The sequence below is a fragment of the Epinephelus fuscoguttatus genome, linkage group LG2, assembly GCF_011397635.1.
Source record: "Epinephelus fuscoguttatus linkage group LG2, E.fuscoguttatus.final_Chr_v1".
Classification (NCBI taxonomy): domain Eukaryota; kingdom Metazoa; phylum Chordata; class Actinopteri; order Perciformes; family Serranidae; genus Epinephelus; species Epinephelus fuscoguttatus.
The window spans coordinates 22,073,144-22,094,612 of NC_064753.1; the positions used below are offsets into that span (position 1 = coordinate 22,073,144).

At 40.2% G+C, this 21,469-nt stretch overlaps 2 protein-coding genes across 2 annotated transcripts; one reads left to right on the plus strand and one right to left on the minus strand.

Moving 5' to 3' along the window:
• Positions 1–1,731: 1,731 nt before the first annotated feature.
• On the plus strand, positions 1,732–7,451 carry si:ch211-122f10.4 (cathepsin A-like). Its single transcript, XM_049597373.1, has 11 exons — positions 1,732–2,031; positions 3,303–3,414; positions 3,504–3,641; positions 3,715–3,873; positions 4,420–4,511; positions 4,785–4,869; positions 4,964–5,116; positions 5,201–5,346; positions 6,086–6,248; positions 6,335–6,424; positions 6,533–7,451. Exons 1-11 carry the CDS (start codon positions 1,862–1,864, stop codon positions 6,614–6,616), a joined length of 1,392 nt encoding a protein of 463 aa, XP_049453330.1. The 5' UTR covers positions 1,732–1,861; the 3' UTR covers positions 6,617–7,451.
• slc38a7 (solute carrier family 38 member 7) lies at positions 7,415–21,004 on the minus strand. Its single transcript, XM_049597385.1, has 12 exons — positions 20,901–21,004; positions 18,254–18,696; positions 17,690–17,743; positions 16,461–16,605; positions 14,731–14,875; positions 14,540–14,638; positions 14,311–14,368; positions 14,078–14,192; positions 12,716–12,863; positions 12,009–12,208; positions 11,863–11,914; positions 7,415–10,467 (listed from the first exon to the last, which is right to left on the minus strand). Exons 2-12 carry the CDS (start codon positions 18,506–18,508, stop codon positions 10,365–10,367), a joined length of 1,374 nt encoding a protein of 457 aa, XP_049453342.1. The 5' UTR covers positions 18,509–18,696; positions 20,901–21,004; the 3' UTR covers positions 7,415–10,364.
• Between the last annotated feature and the right edge of the window lie 465 nt (positions 21,005–21,469).

Here is a 21,469-nt window from a genome sequence, read left to right on the forward strand (position 1 = left end):
TAGCCCAGAACCAACAAATCAAACACCGGCTCTAAATCTGGCCATTTTCATTTTTGCAGCCCCCTTTAAAACTGCTTTATTCCATGTTTCTAGCGGTTTAAATCACCGGGTTGTTTTGGAGAGGAAAAAAACATTGTGGATAATTTGGCTTCCTGTGAAAACCTCCTGAACATCTGGATCTTATGTTATCTGAGAAAAAAGGTGACCACACATTACCATGTGTTGGTGTAGCCGCCCGCAGTGACATGCCAAATTGCATCTGAAATACATGATTTGTAACATGAAAGTGCTTTATTCGGTGTTTTTACCAGTTTAAATCCCTGTGTCTGTTTTTTGGAGTGGGAGAGACCTCTGTGGATAATAACCGGGAGAAGTTTTGGCTGGTTGCAATCTGCAATCTTCACTGCTAGATGCCACTAAATCCCCCTAAATTTTACTCACTGTTCCTTTCATGAAATGAACAAAACCATGTGAAGCAGGGCTGTTTTGGAGCCCGTGGCTGGTGGTCTTGCCATGAGGGAGTTATCTGCATTGTGCAGTTGTTAATCAAGGAGCCTCCTCCTAAACTCCTCAATAGATTTTATTCTGAAGAACAAACATTTTTTCAGGCTGATTTGTTTTTTTTTTTTTTTAAAAAAAAAACCCCTGAAATTAATGATTATTAATTATTTCAAAATTTCTTTTCATTTGTGTTACAGTATTTTTTTCCTGTATTTTCTGTTAAGTGCGAACATTGAATTGCCTTTGTCTGTAATGCCCTGTATACTCTATAAATAAACTTAAACTAAACATAAACAGGTTAAGGTATTTCTTGATAACAACACTGGTTTTCACAAAGTCTCTCACCTACTTGGAAAATTGGCCCCTTTTTTCTTTTTTTTTTCTATTTTTTACAAAAGACATGTTGACATGTCACAGTAGTTAAAAGCTTTTACTTACCCAGTAAGTAAAAGCTTACTGGGCTGATTGAACATGACAGAGCCATGGTTAATGTTATTAGAAACACCGGCAACAAGTCAGAATTTCTGCAATGGCAATCCCCAGGTGATAGGGCCAACCGGCCAAGGCCTGGTACATGTTTAATTTGTAGAGAATGTATTTTTTAACTTCCTAAAGACTAAATACTCACAAAATATCTAAAATGTACATTACACTGGGAAATTAATAAACACCATGTATGAAATTTCTCTGAGGGATGGGAGTGGCACTCACCCAATGTATTTCTATCTTTCTCTTTCAGTTTCTGTTTTGCTCCCTGAGGTTTGTTCTAAAGATTTTTTTCTGAGTTCTTCCAGGTAACCTGAACCTTTATATATGTATATATGTATATATATATATATATATATATATATATATATATATATATATATATATCAATCCATGTTTCAGATTTTAGGGGTTCAACAGTTTTGGAAAGTGATGCCATCTGTATTACATGAATAACCTTTAAACAAATGGGTTATATCTTTGATGGAAAAAGTAATTATTCTCAAGGGAAAATATAATGTAAATGGAGAAACACTGCCCTTGTAATAAAAACAAATAATATAAAATGTCTTTGTCACTGTCTTTGCTTTTTATTCTGTGTTGCTTTAGTGTAATATCTTTGTCATATAAAAATGTTTTCATTTTCTTTTTTAAAAATGTGATAAACTGATTACAATTCACACCTGCTTGTGTTTTGTGGTTGAGGACTTCCGTGTAGAGTCACGCGCTGGTCACGTGGCCCGGGGCAGTAGTCATATGACGTGCGGGTCTGTCTTCATGCGGAACAGCCGTTGACGAAGTTGGTGTAACTTGTCTCTGTTGTGTCGTGTCGCGTGAAGTTATCTCTGTCATAAGAAGTCAGTGCGGTTCAGTGATGTCGGCTGGGGGCTTGCTGCTGTGTTTGCTGGCTGTGTTTCAGCTCGGCTCGCGGGCTCAGTACGCTCCTGATGAGGTCACTCACCTGCCAGGCATGGCGTTCAAACCCAACTATCGACAGTGGTCGGGATACCTCCAGGCACGGCCCGGGGAGTTTCTACATTATTGGTAAGAAACAGTCAACGACTGGCTTTCTGCAGCTTCTCAACAAGCCTCACCTAAATGCTCCACCCAAATTCAGCCTAACTTTGTCAGGTGTGGAGGCACAGTGTGGTCCAGAAGTCTGAGACCACATTGAAAATCTATTTTCACGGCAACTTTGAAATAATCATAAAGTTTTAGGGTTCGGAAACACTTACAAGCACATGTAACACACATGTAAAATGGTCCTGCAACATTTCTAGATCAGCAGTGACATTTAAGCATTTTTTTTTTGCATTGATAAACTTCATAACTTCATAAAAGGTCAGATTTCCTTGAATTGTAACCCCTCCTTTGGAGCATGTGTTCAAATGGTACCCAGGTAGGTTAGAGCCACTCATCTGAGGCTTGTTAAATAATTCAATGCAGCCAGTATTCAACTGTTAAAAATATGGCTGTGCCTCAAGTTTTCAGCAGGTCATTCCTCACCAAATAGCATTGTGATATTGGAAACAAGGCATCAGAAGTCAACTTGATATCCAAAGCAGAGACTGGCATTTACAGTGTCAAATAATGGTAAGACTAAAGATGTCTAAGGGGGCAGTACACAGAGCTCTAAAATGTTTTGCTTACAGGGTTTAATTGTATCCAAAGTACAATCAGGAACACCAAAAGAAACCTTGAGACACCTAACTGCGACAGTACTGTCCAAAAAAAAAGGACATCTGGTTGTCTCGCAGGATGAGTAGCAGATTCTGGACCACTTCTCAGGAGGGGAAACAAGGCCAAACATTTGGGGTGGGCCAGAAACTCCTATTTACTGCTGAATCCAAGTTTGAAATGTATGGCAGTAACAGAGGGGTGTATGTAAGGACACAAGAGAGAGAATGATACCGCAGTGTATCAAACCAACGCTAAAACATGGTGGCGAGAATATTTAAGTCTGGGGGTGTTTTGCCTACTCTAGAGTTGGACACAAGCACAGAACTGACTACACCCTGACTGAGGAGGAGTACCACTGCATCAATCAGAGACACCTTTGGTTTGCATCTGTGTGGGGAAGGATTTATACTGCAGCAGGATACACACCTCAAAGCTTTGCAACAACTACTAGAAGACCAAGAGTAGTGACTTTCATGGACTCTGAAGAAGAGTGAGAAAACGAAAGCAGAGACAGTTCATAAAGACAATATTCTGAAATTGATTTAAGTTTTCTTAGCTAGTGGTCTTAGACATTTAGACCCCACCAGGTGTATGACCTGTCAGTGTCATTTAACCCTGGTCCTGATCTCCTGCAGGTTTGTGACTTCTCAGAGGGACCCGGTCAAAGACCCTCTGGTGCTCTGGCTGAATGGAGGCCCAGGCTGCAGTTCACTGGATGGTTTCCTGTCAGAGAATGGACCATTTCATGTGAGCAAGCTAAGTTTGTGCACAACTACACCTGTTCACTGAGTAACATGTGACCATGAATAGGCATTTTTCCTTTTTCACCTTTTCAGGTAAATGATAATGGGGCCACACTGTATGAGAACAATTTCAGCTGGAACAAGATCGCCAATGTGCTGTACCTGGAATCTCCTGCAGGAGTGGGATATTCCTACTCTGATGACCAGAAGTACGCCACCGATGATGACCAGGTGAGTTCAGTGACTGACAGGCTCACTGTGAAATGTGAAGAAGGGCTTTCCGTTTCATGTGTTCTTCTCTTAGGTCGCTGATGATAATTACAAAGCCCTGCAGAGTTTCTTCACCAAGTTCCCAAACTTCACTCAGAATGAGTTCTTCATCTTTGGCGAAAGTTACGGTGGAATTTATGCACCAACACTCAGCCTGCGCGTGGCTACTGGAACTGCCAAAATCAACTTCAAGGTGAGATGTTTCATGCACCCAGTGGGGGAAGGCAACCAAGTATATTTAAGTACATACAATTTTTAGGTACTTTATTAGAATATTTAAATTTTCTGAAACTTTGTACTTTCTATGTTTCAGAGGAAAATATTGTACTTTTTTACTCCACTACATTTATCTGATCATTTAACCAGATAGATTCCAGATTATTTAGATTAGGTTTTTTTCTGTATTATGAACACACTTTTGGTGCATCAAGTATTTTAATGCTTTTTGTACTTGAATGTTTGTTTACCTTTTACTTGTAACAGTATTTCTACACTGTTGTTGCAACTCTTAAGTAATAGATCTGACTACTTGTTACACCACTGATGCAAACTTCCCTTCAGCCTCAGACGTTTAGCTCATCAGCACCATCAGCTGCTCAGTAACAGCACCACCACCAGCAGAATGCAGTTTCATAAAGGAAGAGATGCTATTTTGTGAAACACAGAAAAGACATTTGCAGTTAAACAGAAATGAAATTTTAACTTGTAGTATTTATCTTGAACATGTGTTTCTTTTCAGGGCTTTGCAGTGGGAAATGGCCTCAGCAGCTTCGCTCTCAATGACCAGTCTTTGATCTACTTTGGTTACTACCACGGACTCTTTGGAGAAGAGTAAGTGCCACTTTGCTGTAGAGGAAGTTTGTTTACTTTGAGGGAATATGGTCAAAAAGCAGTGTCATCAGATGTTAGTGTTACCCTGGTTCAGTCAGCAATGATACACATATAACCTTCAGTATGAAATGACACACAAACGTTTTTAATTCTGCCGGAGAATTCAGTGTAACAGGTAATATAGGGACGGTGCCTAGCTACAAACAGAGGTTATAAATCACTCAAATGCAGCTGATGCAGTGGTTGTCACTTAACACGATGTTTTATGTGCAGTTTGTGGCGTGACCTGAACATAAATTGCTGTGACAAGGGAACCTGCAACTTCTACAACTCCAGTTCAGACATGTGCACAACTCTGGTATGTGTGCACTGTTTCTTCAATATTCAGCTGGGCATGTTTGGTACTACTGGATGACGCGTTTAGATTTGACTTTGTCCTTGTCTCCCTTCAGGTGATGGTGGCCTTTGGCATTGTGTATAACAGCGGACTCAATGAATATGCTCTTTACTTGGATTGTGAGGGTGGCAGAAGGTCCTACAGAAGCTACGAGAGGACCATGACTCACCTGTTTAGGAAGTACAGAAAACACTCTCACATCCACGAGGTGAGTGTTTTGTTTGCCCATGTGCCTGTGCTTCAAATTCTTCTTAATGTGTCGTAGCTTTAATGATAAAAATCTTAAATAAAGGTTTCAGATGGAACACCTTCCTCTGTGTCTCTGGGTGAAGTGCCTCCCTGCATCAACAGTACAGCTCAGACGAACTGGCTGAACAGAGGTGACGTGAGGAAAGCTTTACACATTCCAGATACACTGCCACCCTGGGACATCTGCAGGTGTGTAACAGCTAAATAATGAATGTGATGCCACCGTGAATTTTATCAGAAGGGAGCTGTGATTCCAGTGTATCACTAGCTCCTTATTGAAAGTCTTGGTCCCCATTAAGATTTTGGGAAATCTAGTAGTGTGTAGAAGTGAAGATTGCACATTTTAACCCAAACGGAAACTTCTCCTAAATTAGAATTCCCTCAGTGTTCATTGTTCAGAAGGCTTTTAAGCAGGAGCCAAATTATCTGCAGGGGTCTCCTCTTTTGTTAAAACAGACATACAAGTTGATTTAAACCAGTAGAGACATGAAGTAAAGCAGCTTCGTGTTCTTCTGACGCTCTTGCCGCAGAGGAGCCATTCGGTGGCCCTACACACTGCACTGGACCTTCATGTTTTAGCCACCGTAGCTGGTTGCAATCAGCTGGTCTGTTTTTGTTTTGGAGAGGAGGAGACCTCAGCAGATAACTCAGCTCCCGATCAACAATCAACGCTGGGGGAAATCTAACCGGGAGAAGTTGGAGCTGTTTGCAATCTGCAATCCACACTGCTTGACACCACTAATGCCCCTAAATCTTACACACTGGACCTTGAAATTTTGAAATTAGAGTGATGGTAATTCATATCTGAAGCCTTTTCCCTCTTTTCTGTGTGGGTTAGGTAGGACGTCAGGGGCATGTTGGTAATGATTATAATAAATTCTTGTTTTGTTTTTTTTTGTTTGTTTGTTTTTTTTTAATTACATTGTAGTGATGTCGTTGGGGAGCAGTACACCAACCTGTACCCAACAGTGAAGGAAGTGTATCTAAAGCTGCTCTCTCTGGGCCTGAGGGCACTCGTCTACAATGGAGACACTGACATGGCCTGCAACTTCCTGGGAGACCAGTGGTTTGTGGAAGACCTCGGCATAAAGGTAAGAACTTTCATTTTGGGAATAATAAAAACACACATTTTTCCTCCCCTCAAACTACAACCAGACGCACCTCTTGTTTTTCTCAGGCAACCACTAGGTACAAGACCTGGCTTTATGATGACCAGATTGCTGGTTTCTACCAACAGTTTGGAAACATCACTTTCCTGACAGTCAAGGTAACCACCAGCTTGATGTTTAGAGTCTAATTAGAATCTTGGTTGCCCCTTTTCACGTGTGAGATATGATTGCATTGCAGTGAAATACCACTGTCCTCTGTGTTTCAGGGTGCAGGTCACATGGTTCCTCAGTGGGCTCCGGGTCCAGCTTTCCACATGTTCCAGTCTTTCCTAACAAATGGCTCATACTGAGCCATGATGGAGACTGCTGTATGGGATATACCTGCACTCATCACTTGTTAGATGATACATTTTTTTCTCAGGGAAGATGAGTTTGGAGGTAAAAGGACTGTGAGGGAACTTATTCTTATCCTCTGTTTTGTTAATGAATGACCTTCAGTGAAATCTGAGTGTTTGGAGAGAGACATACTATTTGTTGTTGGCTTTAGATCAGATTTGAAATTGAACAATTGAAGTACAACGTTTGAGGATGTTGGCATCTATATTGGGCTTATATGTAGGAACCCTTTTTATACAGTATCTTCATTTTAAAGGACCATAAGTAATTGGACTCTTAAATGTGCAACATGTGCCTTAAGTCTGGTTTTCACTAAGTAAAAAGCCCCTGCTCAGTTAGATTGAGGTTCTGAGTGATGTGGCCTGTTAATGACTTTCTGTTTAGCCTTAAAGTTTTGGTGGCCTTGTCGTCTTGTTTGTGCTACTGCATTGTCCTGAAACTGGGGAACTACATGTGTATAAAACAAGGCACAAATCCTTCACTGTTCACCCCAAGAAGAAGTGAAACCCCTTCATAAAGTTGAAACTTTGACCTCAGTTTCATTTCATATTTAATGTGCAAAATAAAAAGCCAACAGACGCTGTCCTTCTCCAGATACTTAAGACTGCACTTAATATGATCAATGGAAGCTTTTTCCTGTGGCACTGATGTAAAGCTGAGTCTTGGTATTTTCATTGTATGTGTGTAATACATGGTGATTGTTCTAATCTTAATTGATGCTCAAACTGTCTCGATCAAAACTGCAACTTCGCTTGCGTTTGTCTCTTTATTAAATGTTTTAAACAGCCAGTGACACATGGATTGTCAGATTTATTCACATTCCTTGATTGTAGTTAAGTTATTGGAGCATCACAGAGTGCTCTGTTACTTTCAATAAAACTTGCCATGAACTTCATGTGTGCAAGTCAGCTTTCTGTACGAGACAACAGGGACACACGATTTCTGATTAACAAATGCCTTGTACATCCTCAGCCTGAAAACACAGTAAATCAGTGACAGAAACCATAAATGCACCTGACATTCACTCATGACCACATTAACTCTTGTCTGTAGCACCAAAAAGATAAGAAAAAAAATAAACATTTGACACAAATGCTTCAACACAAACACCAAAAAAACAATTTGTATTGCAACAATGTTTTCAAGACATTAACAAAATAACCAGTTTCGTAATGGCCACAGACAGCATTCCTGTTATGACTGTGGTTTCTTTCCCTTCCTTAAAGTATACTGTAAATATATCCAGTCCAACAGTATGACTAACACAATGTAATTGATCTTCCATGAGCAGAGTAAAAAAAAAAAAAAAAAAAAATCCCTTTTACCTTTACTGTCCTTCATGTCCACAAATAAAACACCTGTATATTGCTTGGTTTCATAAAAAAATTAAAAAGCTGTCAGGAGTCACTTGAATTATCAAAGCATGCTTAAATACCCAAGATTATTAGCTGTGATACAGTTTAATTAAATAAATGTAAAACCAGGAATTAAATCCACTCGGATAGGTCTTGATTACCACTTCATTGTAACCTCTGAACACATTCCTTATTTTAAATGTACATCAGCTGCGTCTGAAGCCCGGATGAAAAAATAATTACGTGTAATGAAATTATTTAAAGATACACTATGCAGGATTTTCTGAAAAACAGTGTATAGAAACAATCCCTCTCGCTCATCACTTGTGAACCATTAGAAGTGTGTGGCATGTATTTTTCTGCAGAGTGTCTGCCCTCTGCCTGTATTTTACTTTTCTGTGTTCAGGGTGTTTATGGGCTTGTTACCCCACAGCGCTCAGGTGAGGTTGGGACTTTATAAAATGGTAGCAACCAGGTGCCAGACTGGAAGCAGCAGGCAAAAAGCAAAACATAGGGAGATGAATGCCAAACGAGCGTGAATCTGGGGTTGGCTTTTACTTTCACTTTCACTTTCACAGGCGAGCATGTTCACAAGCAGTGACAGACAATCCTGCATAGTATACCTTTAATGCAACTTAACTGTCATGTATTATAAACATCTTAAATTAGTGTTGAATAGAGCAGGTCTTGAACATTGGGGCATATAAAACAAAAGCTCACACTTTAGTTTTAGGTTGTAAAAGAGAAATTATGTCTAACCTCTCATACAAAACAAAGTCTGCAGTGTTGTGATTCAAGTAAATAAAACTTCACACAGTTTGACTGGTTGGCTTGTCCTCACTGACAGTGAAGCTGTCTGTAGCCTCATTAACAAGTCCAGCTGTTTTCAGGAAATTATGTGCAAACTGAATTCTGTGTAGTTTGTTATGTCCGTTCTTTTCATACATTCATAAAGACAGTATCATTTTGAAACACACTCTGTGAGGAACCAGCACTCTTGGAGGAGTTTGAGTTTTCATATCCTCACTGTGGAGGTGCTGCTCTGCTTGGACACTCTGCAGGTCTGTGCAGTGTTTGGGGAGGCACAATGCTGCCTTTTAACCCATTAACTGTTCTGCACATTTAACTGACTAACCTTTTTAACGGCCTTCAGACTTAAATGAATGTAACTTTGTACAGCAACAGCACAAAAAATATAATTTCACCCCAAAGCCAATTAAAAATTATCATCATACTGTTAACTTTAGAAAATATATTAAAAAAACCCCTCATAAGTCCGATTAGGGTTGCAGCGGTTAACTGGTTTACCGTATACCATGATATGAAAACTGATGGCTGTCACACAGAGTATCTAAACTGTGGTGAACATCTCCTTTCCTCCTCAACTGCCTGTCAGACATTTTTCAGACTTCCATTAAAAAAGGTTTGAATTTTAACTATAATAAAGTGTTATAAGTGTTTTTCAACCAAAACAACCCCCTGTGATTTTATTCCTTTAAGGGGTCATAACTGATTATAATGATAATACCATATACAGTGATTCCATGAGATTGATATTTTCTGAGACAGTTATTGTACCATTAAAATACTGATATCATTGCAACCATAAATACAGCTAGCGTTGATTGCCCAAACAGTTGAACAGCTCACTTTGTCCAGCTAGTTTAGGAGGTACTGACTGAAAGTTAACAAATCAGTAAGATTTGAACTGTCCAACACTCATTAATGATTTTGCGTGCAATTGTATCACTCACTTGAATATTCCATTTGAGACTGAATTATTAATTTGTGGTCAAACTATCAGCAGTGGCAACATAGTCTGGACCTGGATGAGACCTGGAAACCACTGTATGTCTTTTTCAATAAGAATCATTTACTTTGACATGCAAGTTAAAATACACAAATTGGTACAATTTCATTATTAAAATCAATTTGATCGTAGACCTTTTTATACAAAGTCCTTTGGCTCTTGTAAACAGGACAGGAATGTGTCACCCATACCGGGTCCAGAGACGGGGGAGGCCCCTCGGTGCCCCTGAACCGTCAAACGGTTTTCACTGCAAGTTAAAACCATCGTAAAAACGTGCAAATTAAACTGTACATTAAATAAAAGGCAAAGTGTCTGAAGTCATTTGGCATTGCGGGGTGGCTCTGACTACTACCTGACTGAGTACAGAGCTGTGGAGCTTTAACTCAGTATGGGGCAGGGGTGTGACATGCCGGAGTTGATTTTGTAAAATGAGTGTCATGAGATGCTTCTCCATCATTCCATCATAGTTCAGTATAGCAGCACAGGACTACGCCCCCCCCCCCCCTGTCTTAAACACCACTGATAAATCTGTTCCTTTTAGCTGACAATGTCTTTATAGATGGAGTTGGACGTGGTGAGACCAAAGATGAAAGCTCCAATCGTAACCATGACAACACCGAAGATCACCAATCCATGCCAGCTGTAACAGAGAGACCGACGTTAAAGAAACTTTCTCATCAAGGACATAAGTTTACTTTAATCTGCATGAAACATATTTTCAGTAATAGAGCCAAAATTACAAAAAACAACACCCAACTGTGCAGATTCAAGTGTTTACGTTTCTTTTAGGGCAGTAACTAACATTTTCATTATTAATTAATCTGCTGATTATTCCAACAACTAACCAAAACTCAACAATATACAGTTTACGCTGTTATAAAACTGGAGCCAGAGAACATTAGGCATTTTGCCCAAGAAATGCTTCAAACAATTGATTTAATATCAAAATAGTTGCAGATTCATTTTCTAATCAATCGATTTATCATTGCAGCTCTACGAGAGCTACGTTAATTTGTCTGCTGAATGTCTTACAGTCAGTTGTTTGGATAAACATGAACCATGACAACTCCATAAGCTGGTGATATTGTGGTAGCTTGTTTTGATGGTTTTTCAGCACCCAAATGGCCGAAGTGTGATAATGCATCTCCATTAATCCCTGTGAAGAAGTTATCCTCTGTGTTTGACCCCTCCTTACTGTATAGTAGCAAAGGGGCAGCCACAATGCAGCACTCAAGGACCACTCCAGTTAAAAAGAGCGCAAACTTCACACTCTAAGGCCTCTTGTGGGGTTACAGCTAATGGCCTTGTTGCTCTGCTGTGCACTACAATCTAATCAGTTTAGAAGAAACTGAAAGACATCCAGAAATAAGCAGCATCGGGGAAGCTACATGAAAACCAAAGTTTACCAAAATATCAGCTACTTGCCAATGAAAGGTGGTTAATCTACATTGTAACTACTCCCAAATTTTTTTAGCTTGCTAAAGTCAGACTAGATTGGAAAAGTAGTTCAACTACATCATGGGAAATAATCACGATGTAATGAAATCTCATATTGTTACATAAAGGTGCAACTGAACTGACAAAGAAGTGAGCAAAGTGTCGGTGTGTTTGATTTAGGGACCAGGACAGGTCAATCCTCCCCTCAGCTGCCCAAGGATGTGTTTTATGGAGAGGATAGGGAGGAATAGTTGGAGTGGAATCAGGCAAAATGCTAAACCTTTAGGGGAATGCATAGTATTCAATCAACTTTAGTTACGTGGCAGCTGATTGTCATGAAATGACAACTGTGACCAAAAAGCTGTAGCATTGTATCATACTGTATGGCAAAAAACTTCATGAGAATACTATAAATATGTAGTTTGTAATTAACTTAACTAAACAAACTACACGACTCACAGTAGAAAAGAATTGAAAAAGCTACTCAGACTTCAATGAAGTTAAACTGCCACCCAACTACTGCTAATCGTGGTTTAACTAGTAACTGAACTACATGTAGTTAACTCCTCCCCCACACTGGGAGTAAGCAGCATCTCACCTTGCAGTTCGGCTATCTGTCTCTGACAGCTTGGCTTGCATCAAACACAAACCTGTCAAGTTAAAGAGACATTGGACAGACAGTTCAGTGCGACATTAGACATATGCAGAAATCTGAAACCTTGCAAACTGTGAGGGAAGTGTTACCTGGGAAGACAAAGATAAAGCAGGCTGCCAGTCCTCCGATCAGCGAGATCACCCGACCAATATCTGGGATGAAGAGGGCGAGGACAAGGGTGACAGTAAACCACACCAGTGTCTGCAGGATTCTCCTCCTCTGCTCACGGCGCACACACACCTCCACTTGCTCGCCTTGAAAACGCAGCCAAAGTCCTTCTATGACTGCCCTGGAAGGTCACATGATTACACCAGAGTGCAGTGAGGAAATGCCACGTCAACTGTAAAATCAGTACAGCTGTTTTTGTTACACACACTGGGGATGCACTGATCCCATGTTGTAGTACTTACAGGGCTGATCCAATACCAGTGCTCTTTATTAAATCTGTTTATCTCAGTGTATGCTGAAATAACCTCAAAAGGCATCTAGTTGTAGTCTTGCAAATAGTGACAATGCAAGATCTCACATATTTGAAAAATCTTTTAGTCTGTGACTAAATTTAGATATGAGAGGGTGTCAGACTTTAGTCTTTTTAAAGTATTTTCAGAGCCTTTGCAATGTCCTCTAATGTATGGTAGGCATAAGGTAACGTGAGGCTGTAGCTACACATACCTTCAGTAGAAGTGGAAATATTGATTACACAACAGTCTTTTAGGTGTGTGCAATGAAAAAAATCCTAAGAACAGTGAGACCAGAAGCGTGGAAATAAAGCATGCATATTTTCACTGGATCTTACCTGCCACAGAAGTGTAAGATGGGGTAGGAGGTGATGACACAGATGACAATAAAAGCTCTCGCGATGGCCACAGCAATATCATCCGGAGGGTACGACATCAACACATCCTGACTGACATTGGAGCCAAATGTCAGGAAGCCACAGACACCTGATGAATCACAACAAGCATTTAAAGGGATAGTTTGCCAATTTTCAAACAGCTTTGTATCATAACAATGTGGGTAGTGTGTGTAAATGATCTGTGGTAAATTTCCTTCCATCTTGCCAGCACCCTGCTTTCCCTGTTTATCTCCCAGCTACAAGAGCAAAAGCAAATGCCTCAGCCTTTTCCTCTTTCCTCTGGTCACGTAGCACCGATTTCAAAAGTATTTTCGCCTTTCTACTACATAGACAGCCCAGTTTTATGAAAACACCATCTTTCCAGCAGTGAAATACTTTAAAGTATTGACAGCAAGTCGAGCCATCTGACTCATAACAGTGCCACAGTAGGTGTCTTGTGCTGTCAGCATAATCTAAGCTGACGTGTAAATACTCTGAAACAGTCCGACCGGTGACATGTTAAAGATCAGGAACAACTTCATATCTGATCCACGGGACGAGACAACAATCTAAATGGCTACAGTACATGATCTCGAGCCTGTTATAACGTGGGGATTTTGAAACAGATATTTCACTAATATAGACGGTTTACAATGACTGTTTTCAAAGTAATAGGGGCCCACACAGAATTTACACCTGGAGAATTCAGATTTACAATGAGGAATTAACACCTCACAGTTTTATGCCTCTGTGATCCAAGTAAAGCTGCACTTACAGTTTGGATCAATGTCTGTGAAAACATGGATGCTTCACACCCACTGTCCCCTTGGCAGCACAGAAGATCTATACAATCAGCAGACTTTCAAGGTGGACACCCAAGATTAGTGTAACCAATTCAGTATCTGACCAAATGTCTCCCCTTCTGTTCCTGAGATATGGCATTGAACAATGGCCAGAAAAGTGTTTTTGCAGAACATGATGATGTCACAGTGAAGCTGACCTTTGACCTTTTGAATAATAAAATGTCGCCTCTTCATCATTATATCCTGTTCAACATTCGTATGAAGAATTAGTGCATACATTCTCAAGTTACGGCCAAAAACATGTTATGTGAGGTCACGGTGAGTTTGAGTTTCTCAAAATTTGAAGAAATTCCCTCTAGGTGTTCTTACGATATCACGTTCACAAGAATGAAATAGATGGATGGACAACCCGAAAACATAATGCCTCCGGCCACGGCTATCACAGCTGAAAACTGCAACAAAATCTGCACACTCCTCTTGGGTCTGGTTAATGAGTAATAAGTGCACAGCTTGACAATACCTGTCCCTGTGTAGACGAAGAGGCAGATGATCATGCTAAAAGTGACCACAATTCCCCAAGGTTTAATCTCTTTTCTGCGCATGCTGTTGAACACCGGCACACAGCTGACGTGGCACTGCAGAGAGACGTCAGGAGAAAGAAGATGAGACAAAAATAATGCATTTATATCAATTTCTGTTTGCAAGAAAGGCATATAGTTTTATGATCTCAAATGATACCAAATGAAGAGATACCTGGAAACCAAAGCAAATGGTGGGCATTGCATTGAAAACTGCAGTCCAGGAAGCAGAACTGTAACAAACACAACAATTTAGCAACTCAAGCAAAGCATGACGACGAGGATGCAGATGCTTCTGCATGAATGAGTGGGTGGACAGTGCTAAAATAATTACTGAAACGTTCTGAAAGAGCTGTTGGCTGCATAGGGTAAGAGTAGCATAATGAAGTGTGTGCAGAGCTCACCCATCAGGAATGTGGCCCGGAGTCATATTTTTACTTGGCCAGATGTACTTTATGATGACCACGATGGTCACATACCAGGTTCCCATCACACTCAGTGCGCTACAATGAAAAACAACTCAGACCTGATCATTGTGCAAAGAAAAGTGTTTTTAATCTTCAGTGAGAAAATAAGCTGAGTGAAAGTTTTGTACCTCGCATACTTCTGAAAGCCAATCTCTTTGGGGATGGAGAGAGGAAGAATAATCAGGAATGCAGTAACACAGATGGTAAACTTGCGGTCAGTGTACCAATTGCCACTGACTGGATCAGCTGTGTCAACATTCACTGCATCCATCACTGTAACAAAAAACAGGAATTACATAAGACGTTTACGAGGACAGACAGACAGACAGACAGAAGGAGGCAGTATAAAGTACGCTGGGTTAAAGTGGAAAGTGCCACAGTGGAAATGATCTCCAAACTAGTGGACACATGGAAAAGATTTAGCAGTGTAGATAATTAAAGTCACAACTACTCAATTCCTTAATTATCAGGACCAAAGGAGGTGGAAGGTCGTAGACTACTTTCAGAGACAGGCTGGAGTAGGATTTCTACACTGTCAGCATCTCAGCATAAGGAAATGTAAGAGTGAGTCACATGAGGATCACATCTACTGAACGAAAAGGCTGAGTGGTGTCATCCTTGGTGCTCTTTGCCCTTCAGTGATGGCACAAATAAAGGTCATCAACATACGAGTAGACGTCTTCCTTTGTTCCAACACACAGGTCACAGCTTAATGTGGGACAAAAATGACAAAGTCCTTGTAACTGGGGTGACTGATCAATGACTATGACGATTACATGTACCTAAAGGAATGCTTTGACTACAAAGTGATCATTTGTATATTCAGGGTTGCTACAGGTTAAGGCCAGTAAAATAGCCAATTTTCATTGAAGGTGCACTTCTCCATGTCGTCTGCGGTATGGTGCCAGGTAGCTAACAGACAGTGGCCCATATGCTCTGAGCATCCAGCCCAAAAACAAAATTTGAGGGTTGTTGGTTCAACTATACCGATCTGTATGACGTTAATGCAAGAGGCATTCCATAAAAAAACAAACTGATTAAAAAAATACATGCAGCCAATCACTGAGATTTCACAAAGCAATGTCAGATAAAAAGGATTCATAAAATTGTACTTCCCATGTCTGAGCATTTTAAGACTTTGATGGATTGATATAGGACATTTTAATATCAATTAATTAATTCTTTTTACATTAATGAATTTGGTGCCCTTTGGGACTTTTTAAGGATCTGCAGGAACCTTATATCAATTTCTCACTACATGTCGTCTTGAAATCGTGAAGAAGACTTTTTTTCCTTGCATGGCTCCACAGTGAATGAAGAATCCAAAAATAGAGAAAATTCTTGATAAATTAAAGTGATAGGGGTCCAGGTTTGACAGCAGCAAAACTAACAAGCACCTGAGCAAGTGCTGTGTTTGAACTCTGCCCCGTGCAGACCTCAAACATACACATGTCCAGGCACGCCACTCGTGTTTTAAACAGTAAGGTTTAGCAAAAATGCATGCGTTTGGGAAGTACTGAGCATACGACTGGATAAATGAGAAATGGATTATACTGCACAAGTTGTGTGAGAGTTTCTAAACTGATGTTTTGCTATAGTTTTGCTGTTATTAAAGACGGCCTCTGTTTACTTCATCAAAGAATTTTCTCAGCTTTGGACTCTTCATCCAACATGGAGCCATAAGAGAAAAACTGAGTTTTCTTTCCAAATTTATGGTAAGATAGGGGGAGTGATACACACTGATCATTTTAAGAAAAATAAAAACTAAGATTAAATATTGTCTAACCAATCTCATAAAATGGGACAGAAACAGAGCAGCTTGGTGGGTGAGTCACTTTATCAGTGTGAATATACTTACAGCGATCCAGCTGGTCTCCAATGACAATAAAGAACGCAATACAAGTGCCAAAGGTGTACACAGCAATGGCCACTTCACATAGGACTCCTGTCACTTTCCCACAGGTGGCCCGCACAACCTCCTGATAGGTGCTTTCATTACTGACCTGAAGAAACCAGACAGATCATTAATGGCTAGACATATGGATTCAGCAGGGAATGTGTTGGAACAGTGGTCTAGTTATTTAGTCACTGTGCAGTGTGTTAAACACCATCATCGTTTCCACGTATCATTCAGCCCTAATGCTGAGTCAATAAAACATTCTGCCACAATGTTAAAACACCACCAGCATCATGACGAATTCTGACACTGTGTCAATCATCTGCCCACAGTAGGTTCATTCTGCTTTTCTTTGCTGACAAGTGTAAAAAAAAATAATCTGCTGCTGCTATAACACATGGTTTTAAATTTGGCAAGCTCTGCTTTTAATGCAGTTTTAACACAGCATGAATGGAGATTAAAGCAAAAGTCCATATAAGGTATCAGACAAAGGATAAATGTTACATGTATATTTGTACTAAGTCAATTTCACATTTTCCAGCAGGGACAACTGACTTTTTTGTACACCAGCTGAACACACTGATCCATTACTGCCATTTTTCAAGCTATTCAGAATCAATTCAGCAGCGTCTAAACAGGTGTTCTGAACTCACCAAGTAAACCTGCAGCAGAAGCCTCACTGCTAACTGTATTCATCCTCAGTTTAAGGCATGATTATTGAGTAAGGGGTGGTTTTACTTCAAGGCCATTGAGTGTAGTCAGTCAGCTACACAGACTCTCGTGGTACCTCATGCTTTAACACAAAATTCACCCTGCAGCAGAATGTGGCTGATTTTTCATACATTAAAGCAATATTCTGCACGTTTCTCAGTCAGAACGACTGAAATAACTCAAACGTGGACTCTTCTGTCACTGTGTTTTAAAATGTTAGCACAAATCTGAGCCATCCGGAAACGAAAGTCTTGGACTGTTGTGCAATGCACTTCATTTGCTCAAAAATATGACCACAGAACAAAGTTATTACACAAGGCTGCTGAAGAAAAAAAATACTGGTGTGAAAGAAATGTAGTCAGATTTAGAGGGCTGGAGAACATGTTGGAAAAAATGAAAGAGAAACAAGTGGAGCTGTGAGTGATGGGAATAAAGACTTTGAGGAGGGCAGAATCTGACAGTCCTGTAGTGACACGTACCTGGGAGCAGTAGCCCAGGATCACCAGTCCACTGATTATGAAGATCAGCATAAACTGAAACAAAGAAACAGGAAGCATCACGTTAGAGTTCCCGACAATATCATCTATAGGCATTTTTATGTTGGTCACAAGAATGCAGAAATACACTCATACTGTCAGCAGTAGTCAGCTTTAGAATTCTGTGTCAAGTAGTGTGCAGACATGTTGAAGCCAGGTTCTGTCTGAAACTTTAATACAGATAATCCCACAGTAGTTTTAGTCAATAATGAAGTGAAACACATTTTTTCCTTTCAGCTTCTCTTAATGTCAAACACTTCTCCCTGTTATGTTTAATGCAGGTATATGGTGGTAGTCATAGTGAATAATTTTAAGACATTCCTTTGGCCTCTAACGTGTGATAAACATTTGTTGCTGACATTTTGCACACTCATTAATCAACAGAATTGTGGGTTGCTGCCCAATTCCTCATATTACACCAAATGTTTGCGGACATGCTCCATACAGTGGGTCAAGGGCCTGTAAAAGGGACATACAGTATTTATTGCCTCACTGGGATCTCCTCACCATTTGAAGCATAACTCCTGCAGTCACTCCTCCTGCCATACTGAAGGCTGCAGGGAAATTGAGCAGACCAGCTCCCAGTGCTGCGTTCACTACAATGAAGACCGCTGCCCAAGACGACACCCCCCCGCTCCTATCTGTGTCTGTCTCAAGATGCCGGACAGAATCCACGCTGGGGCTCTGCAAGAGCCACGCCCTTTCCCCGGAGTCATTACTCCCAACTGCGCCCCAGTCCTCGACATCAGTGTTAATTGCCATTAGTCAACAGGCTGTAGCTCGGCCTGCCAAGCCGCACGCTCCCCAGAAAATTAGTCTCCACCTCTCTGGATCCCAGTCTGATCTATGCTGATCAGAAATGTCCAGTCTCTTAAGTCCCAGTCAGGAGGCAGCTGATGTTTCTCAAAGTTATCACCCGTGTCAGTTTGATGGTGGAGCCATTCAGTTATCTGTAATGAAATATTGCTTGCATTTAGAAACACTTGCATTGGTAAATAAAACTTGGGCATGCACAGTGCTGATATCATATCACCATACAGAGTAAATGAATGTTAAGTAGCTCTCAGTGTTTGGATCCGGCTATCATGAACAAATGTCAAGCACAGGAGTCCTTCTCAGCACAGTACCTATTCTCTGTATTCATGGAAGAAACTGTAGTTCCCAAGCAAATTCTTTTTCTTATCACTGGTGACTGAACTGTAATTCTTACTTAACAATTAACCTAAATATAATGTCAAAAGTCGAGGTAGGTTAGACATTTTTGTCTCCATTGTGCAACAGATGGCTGTTAAAGAGATAGATTGGATCTTTTGAAGTGGGGTTGTATGCGGTACTAACCATCAGTGAATCACATACAGTAGATGTCAGTCGGAACGCTTCCAGTTTTGAGAAGTAAGCTGGAATCTGACACAGAAACTAAGCGATGTACTGCTGTGGATGGTGGGCAGCAACAAAAGAAATTTAAAAAAAAGTCCCATCTAAAAACATCAATACGAATTTAAGTGTACGCTATACGGACAGTATTTTCACCACTTTACCTTTTCATCAGACAACCCATTCCACTGGGGAAGAGGTTAACACCTTCAGTCCCCATCTTTGCTCTCGTCAAAGCCACCAGACTCTGCTCAGCTCACTGTACATGGTAATGTTAGCTGTTGGTCTACCGCTGCTTCGATCAGTTAGTTAGTTTGTGTTATTGTGTGACTTTGGTGAATCTGAACAAACCCTTTAAATCACCAAAGTCACACAATAACACAAACAAAATGGACTCTAGCTTTGAAGAAAGCAATATAACCATATCATTTTCCAGTTGGAAATCACTGTCTGACAGCCAGGTTAAGCACTGACAATATTCAATATATAGTGTAAACTTAAACTATTTTAGGTGGCACATTTTTGGCTGAAATACACGTTACTGCTGGACCCTCCACAATAGCAGATGGCGTAGCTTCCATGTTGGACTCCAGCCTGCTTCTCCAAACTGGGGGCATCCCGGCTGACATATGCTGTATGTAATGTAATATAGGGTCTATGGATAAGTACCCCTTATAAACACACTTTAAAAGATCTGAACTATCCCTTCAAACTCTTGGTTGACATGAAGCCTACATTACTATTGACCCACATGGCCTTTTTGAGTATGTCAAAAGGTTCCCGGGGGGCCAACAATGCAAAGTTTTGATGAGCCATTTCCTAAATAGTTTCCATCTTATCTACTGATAACAAACAAGGAAGAGCGTAGTCAGGATCATAGTGGGTGACCTGATAACCAATTTAACAGTTTGAGGAATGCATATCTTCACACAAAGAAAGACATAATAGACACTTTAAAGTCAGACTCTCACTTCAATTTAATAATCTGATTACAGCGCATAAGGGACCTGTAAAGACCAGACAATGTCCCTTTAATGCTGGCTGCCATTAATACTGATATGCATGTGGTCTTAGGAATAAAACACAAGAGGCTTGAGCCTCGTATAAAAGCCAAACTAGATAGAGGTAATTAGATTTTATCTACTTATTTAGTTAGTTAGTTTCAAAGACAGTGACACTTCTCTTAAGTCACTGTATTTAGTGGCATATGCTATAACAAGATCATGTAATGTTAACACCAACAATGAGATGGGAAACAGACATATAACTCAAACAATAAAGATAATTTGGCAGATACTTAAAGCATGTCATGTGAAACTCTCATTAAATAACCAATAAGCTTAAACAATGTCTACAGAGACCACAGAAGTAGAAGTCAAACCAACCTTACTGGGACCAGGGTGCTGACACTGTCCAGCTGACCTCAGTTTAATTCACTGCTAGCTGAACGTTACCTCACACAAACACACCCTCAGCTGCCACACCGGCACCAGATAACGTTACAGGTTAAACACCACACCTTTTAATGTGATTAGATTATTCCTTTTCTTTTCATAAACGCAACAATAACATTTGTGAACGCAGTCAACCCCTTTGTTACTCTGTCACACAATAGCTAGCTAGCAAACGTTACACATAGCTGAATACACAATACAAACAAGCTAATTTTTTTACCAAACGAACCGGACAATTAAATTTCTACACATCGTTTAAAGACGCTGTATTTCGTCGCTGTTTAACGCTGTGAGGAAGATAAAATGCCGACAGAGAGGAACAGTACCTTCAGTGGTTATCAGCCTCCAGGATATGACTGAGCCCGTCTGTGTTTTGGCAGCCCATAGAGTGCAGAGGAGCATGTGACACTTCGTCACGTGACTGGAATTCTGGGTCTTCCTCTTGATGTTTGGAATTGTGGGTATTGTAGTTTCCTGTGTTCATACGACTCCGCCTCAATTTAGCAGGGGCAAATAGGACAGGTGTGACAGAGTCATTGTTAAAGTAGTCACACAGGTTAGTCTCAAGTCTTTGCACTCGAGTCTCAAGTCCTGAACTTTGAATTTCGAATTCTAAACAAATGTAATGCCATTTTAACAACAGAATAATATCTGAAATTTACAAAAACATGATTGAAAAAAATGACTTATTCATTAAAAGAAATGTGTCAGATGATGACATAAACAAAATTATATTTGGTAATATTTTTTGCTGGGCCGTCACTGACTATTGGTTATGTTAACTTTGCACAATTTGCATTGAGATATTTACACCTTATTTGTATTTATGTTTAATTAACTATCCATCTTCTGCTACCATTACATATTTCACCTTCTGTGCTTTTTATACTTTATA

Excerpts from the sequence above, each read along its gene's own strand:
- si:ch211-122f10.4 (XM_049597373.1), top strand. The coding sequence starts at position 1,862 with ATGTCGGCTGGGGGCTTGCTGCTGTGTTTGCTGGCTGTGTTTCAGCTC. Across the intron at positions 3,415-3,503 it reads CAGAGAATGGACCATTTCAT|GTAAATGATAATGGGGCCAC; the intron begins GTGAGCAAGCTA and ends TCACCTTTTCAG. Across the intron at positions 5,117-5,200 it reads AACACTCTCACATCCACGAG|GTTTCAGATGGAACACCTTC; the intron begins GTGAGTGTTTTG and ends TCTTAAATAAAG.
- slc38a7 (XM_049597385.1), bottom strand. The coding sequence starts at position 18,508 with ATGGCAATTAACACTGATGTCGAGGACTGGGGCGCAGTTGGGAGTAAT. Across the intron at positions 12,209-12,715 it reads ATCTTACACTTCTGTGGCAG|GGCAGTCATAGAAGGACTTT; the intron begins GTAAGATCCAGT and ends GTGACCTTCCAG. Across the intron at positions 10,468-11,862 it reads ACAGATAGCCGAACTGCAAG|CTGGCATGGATTGGTGATCT; the intron begins GTGAGATGCTGC and ends TCTCTGTTACAG.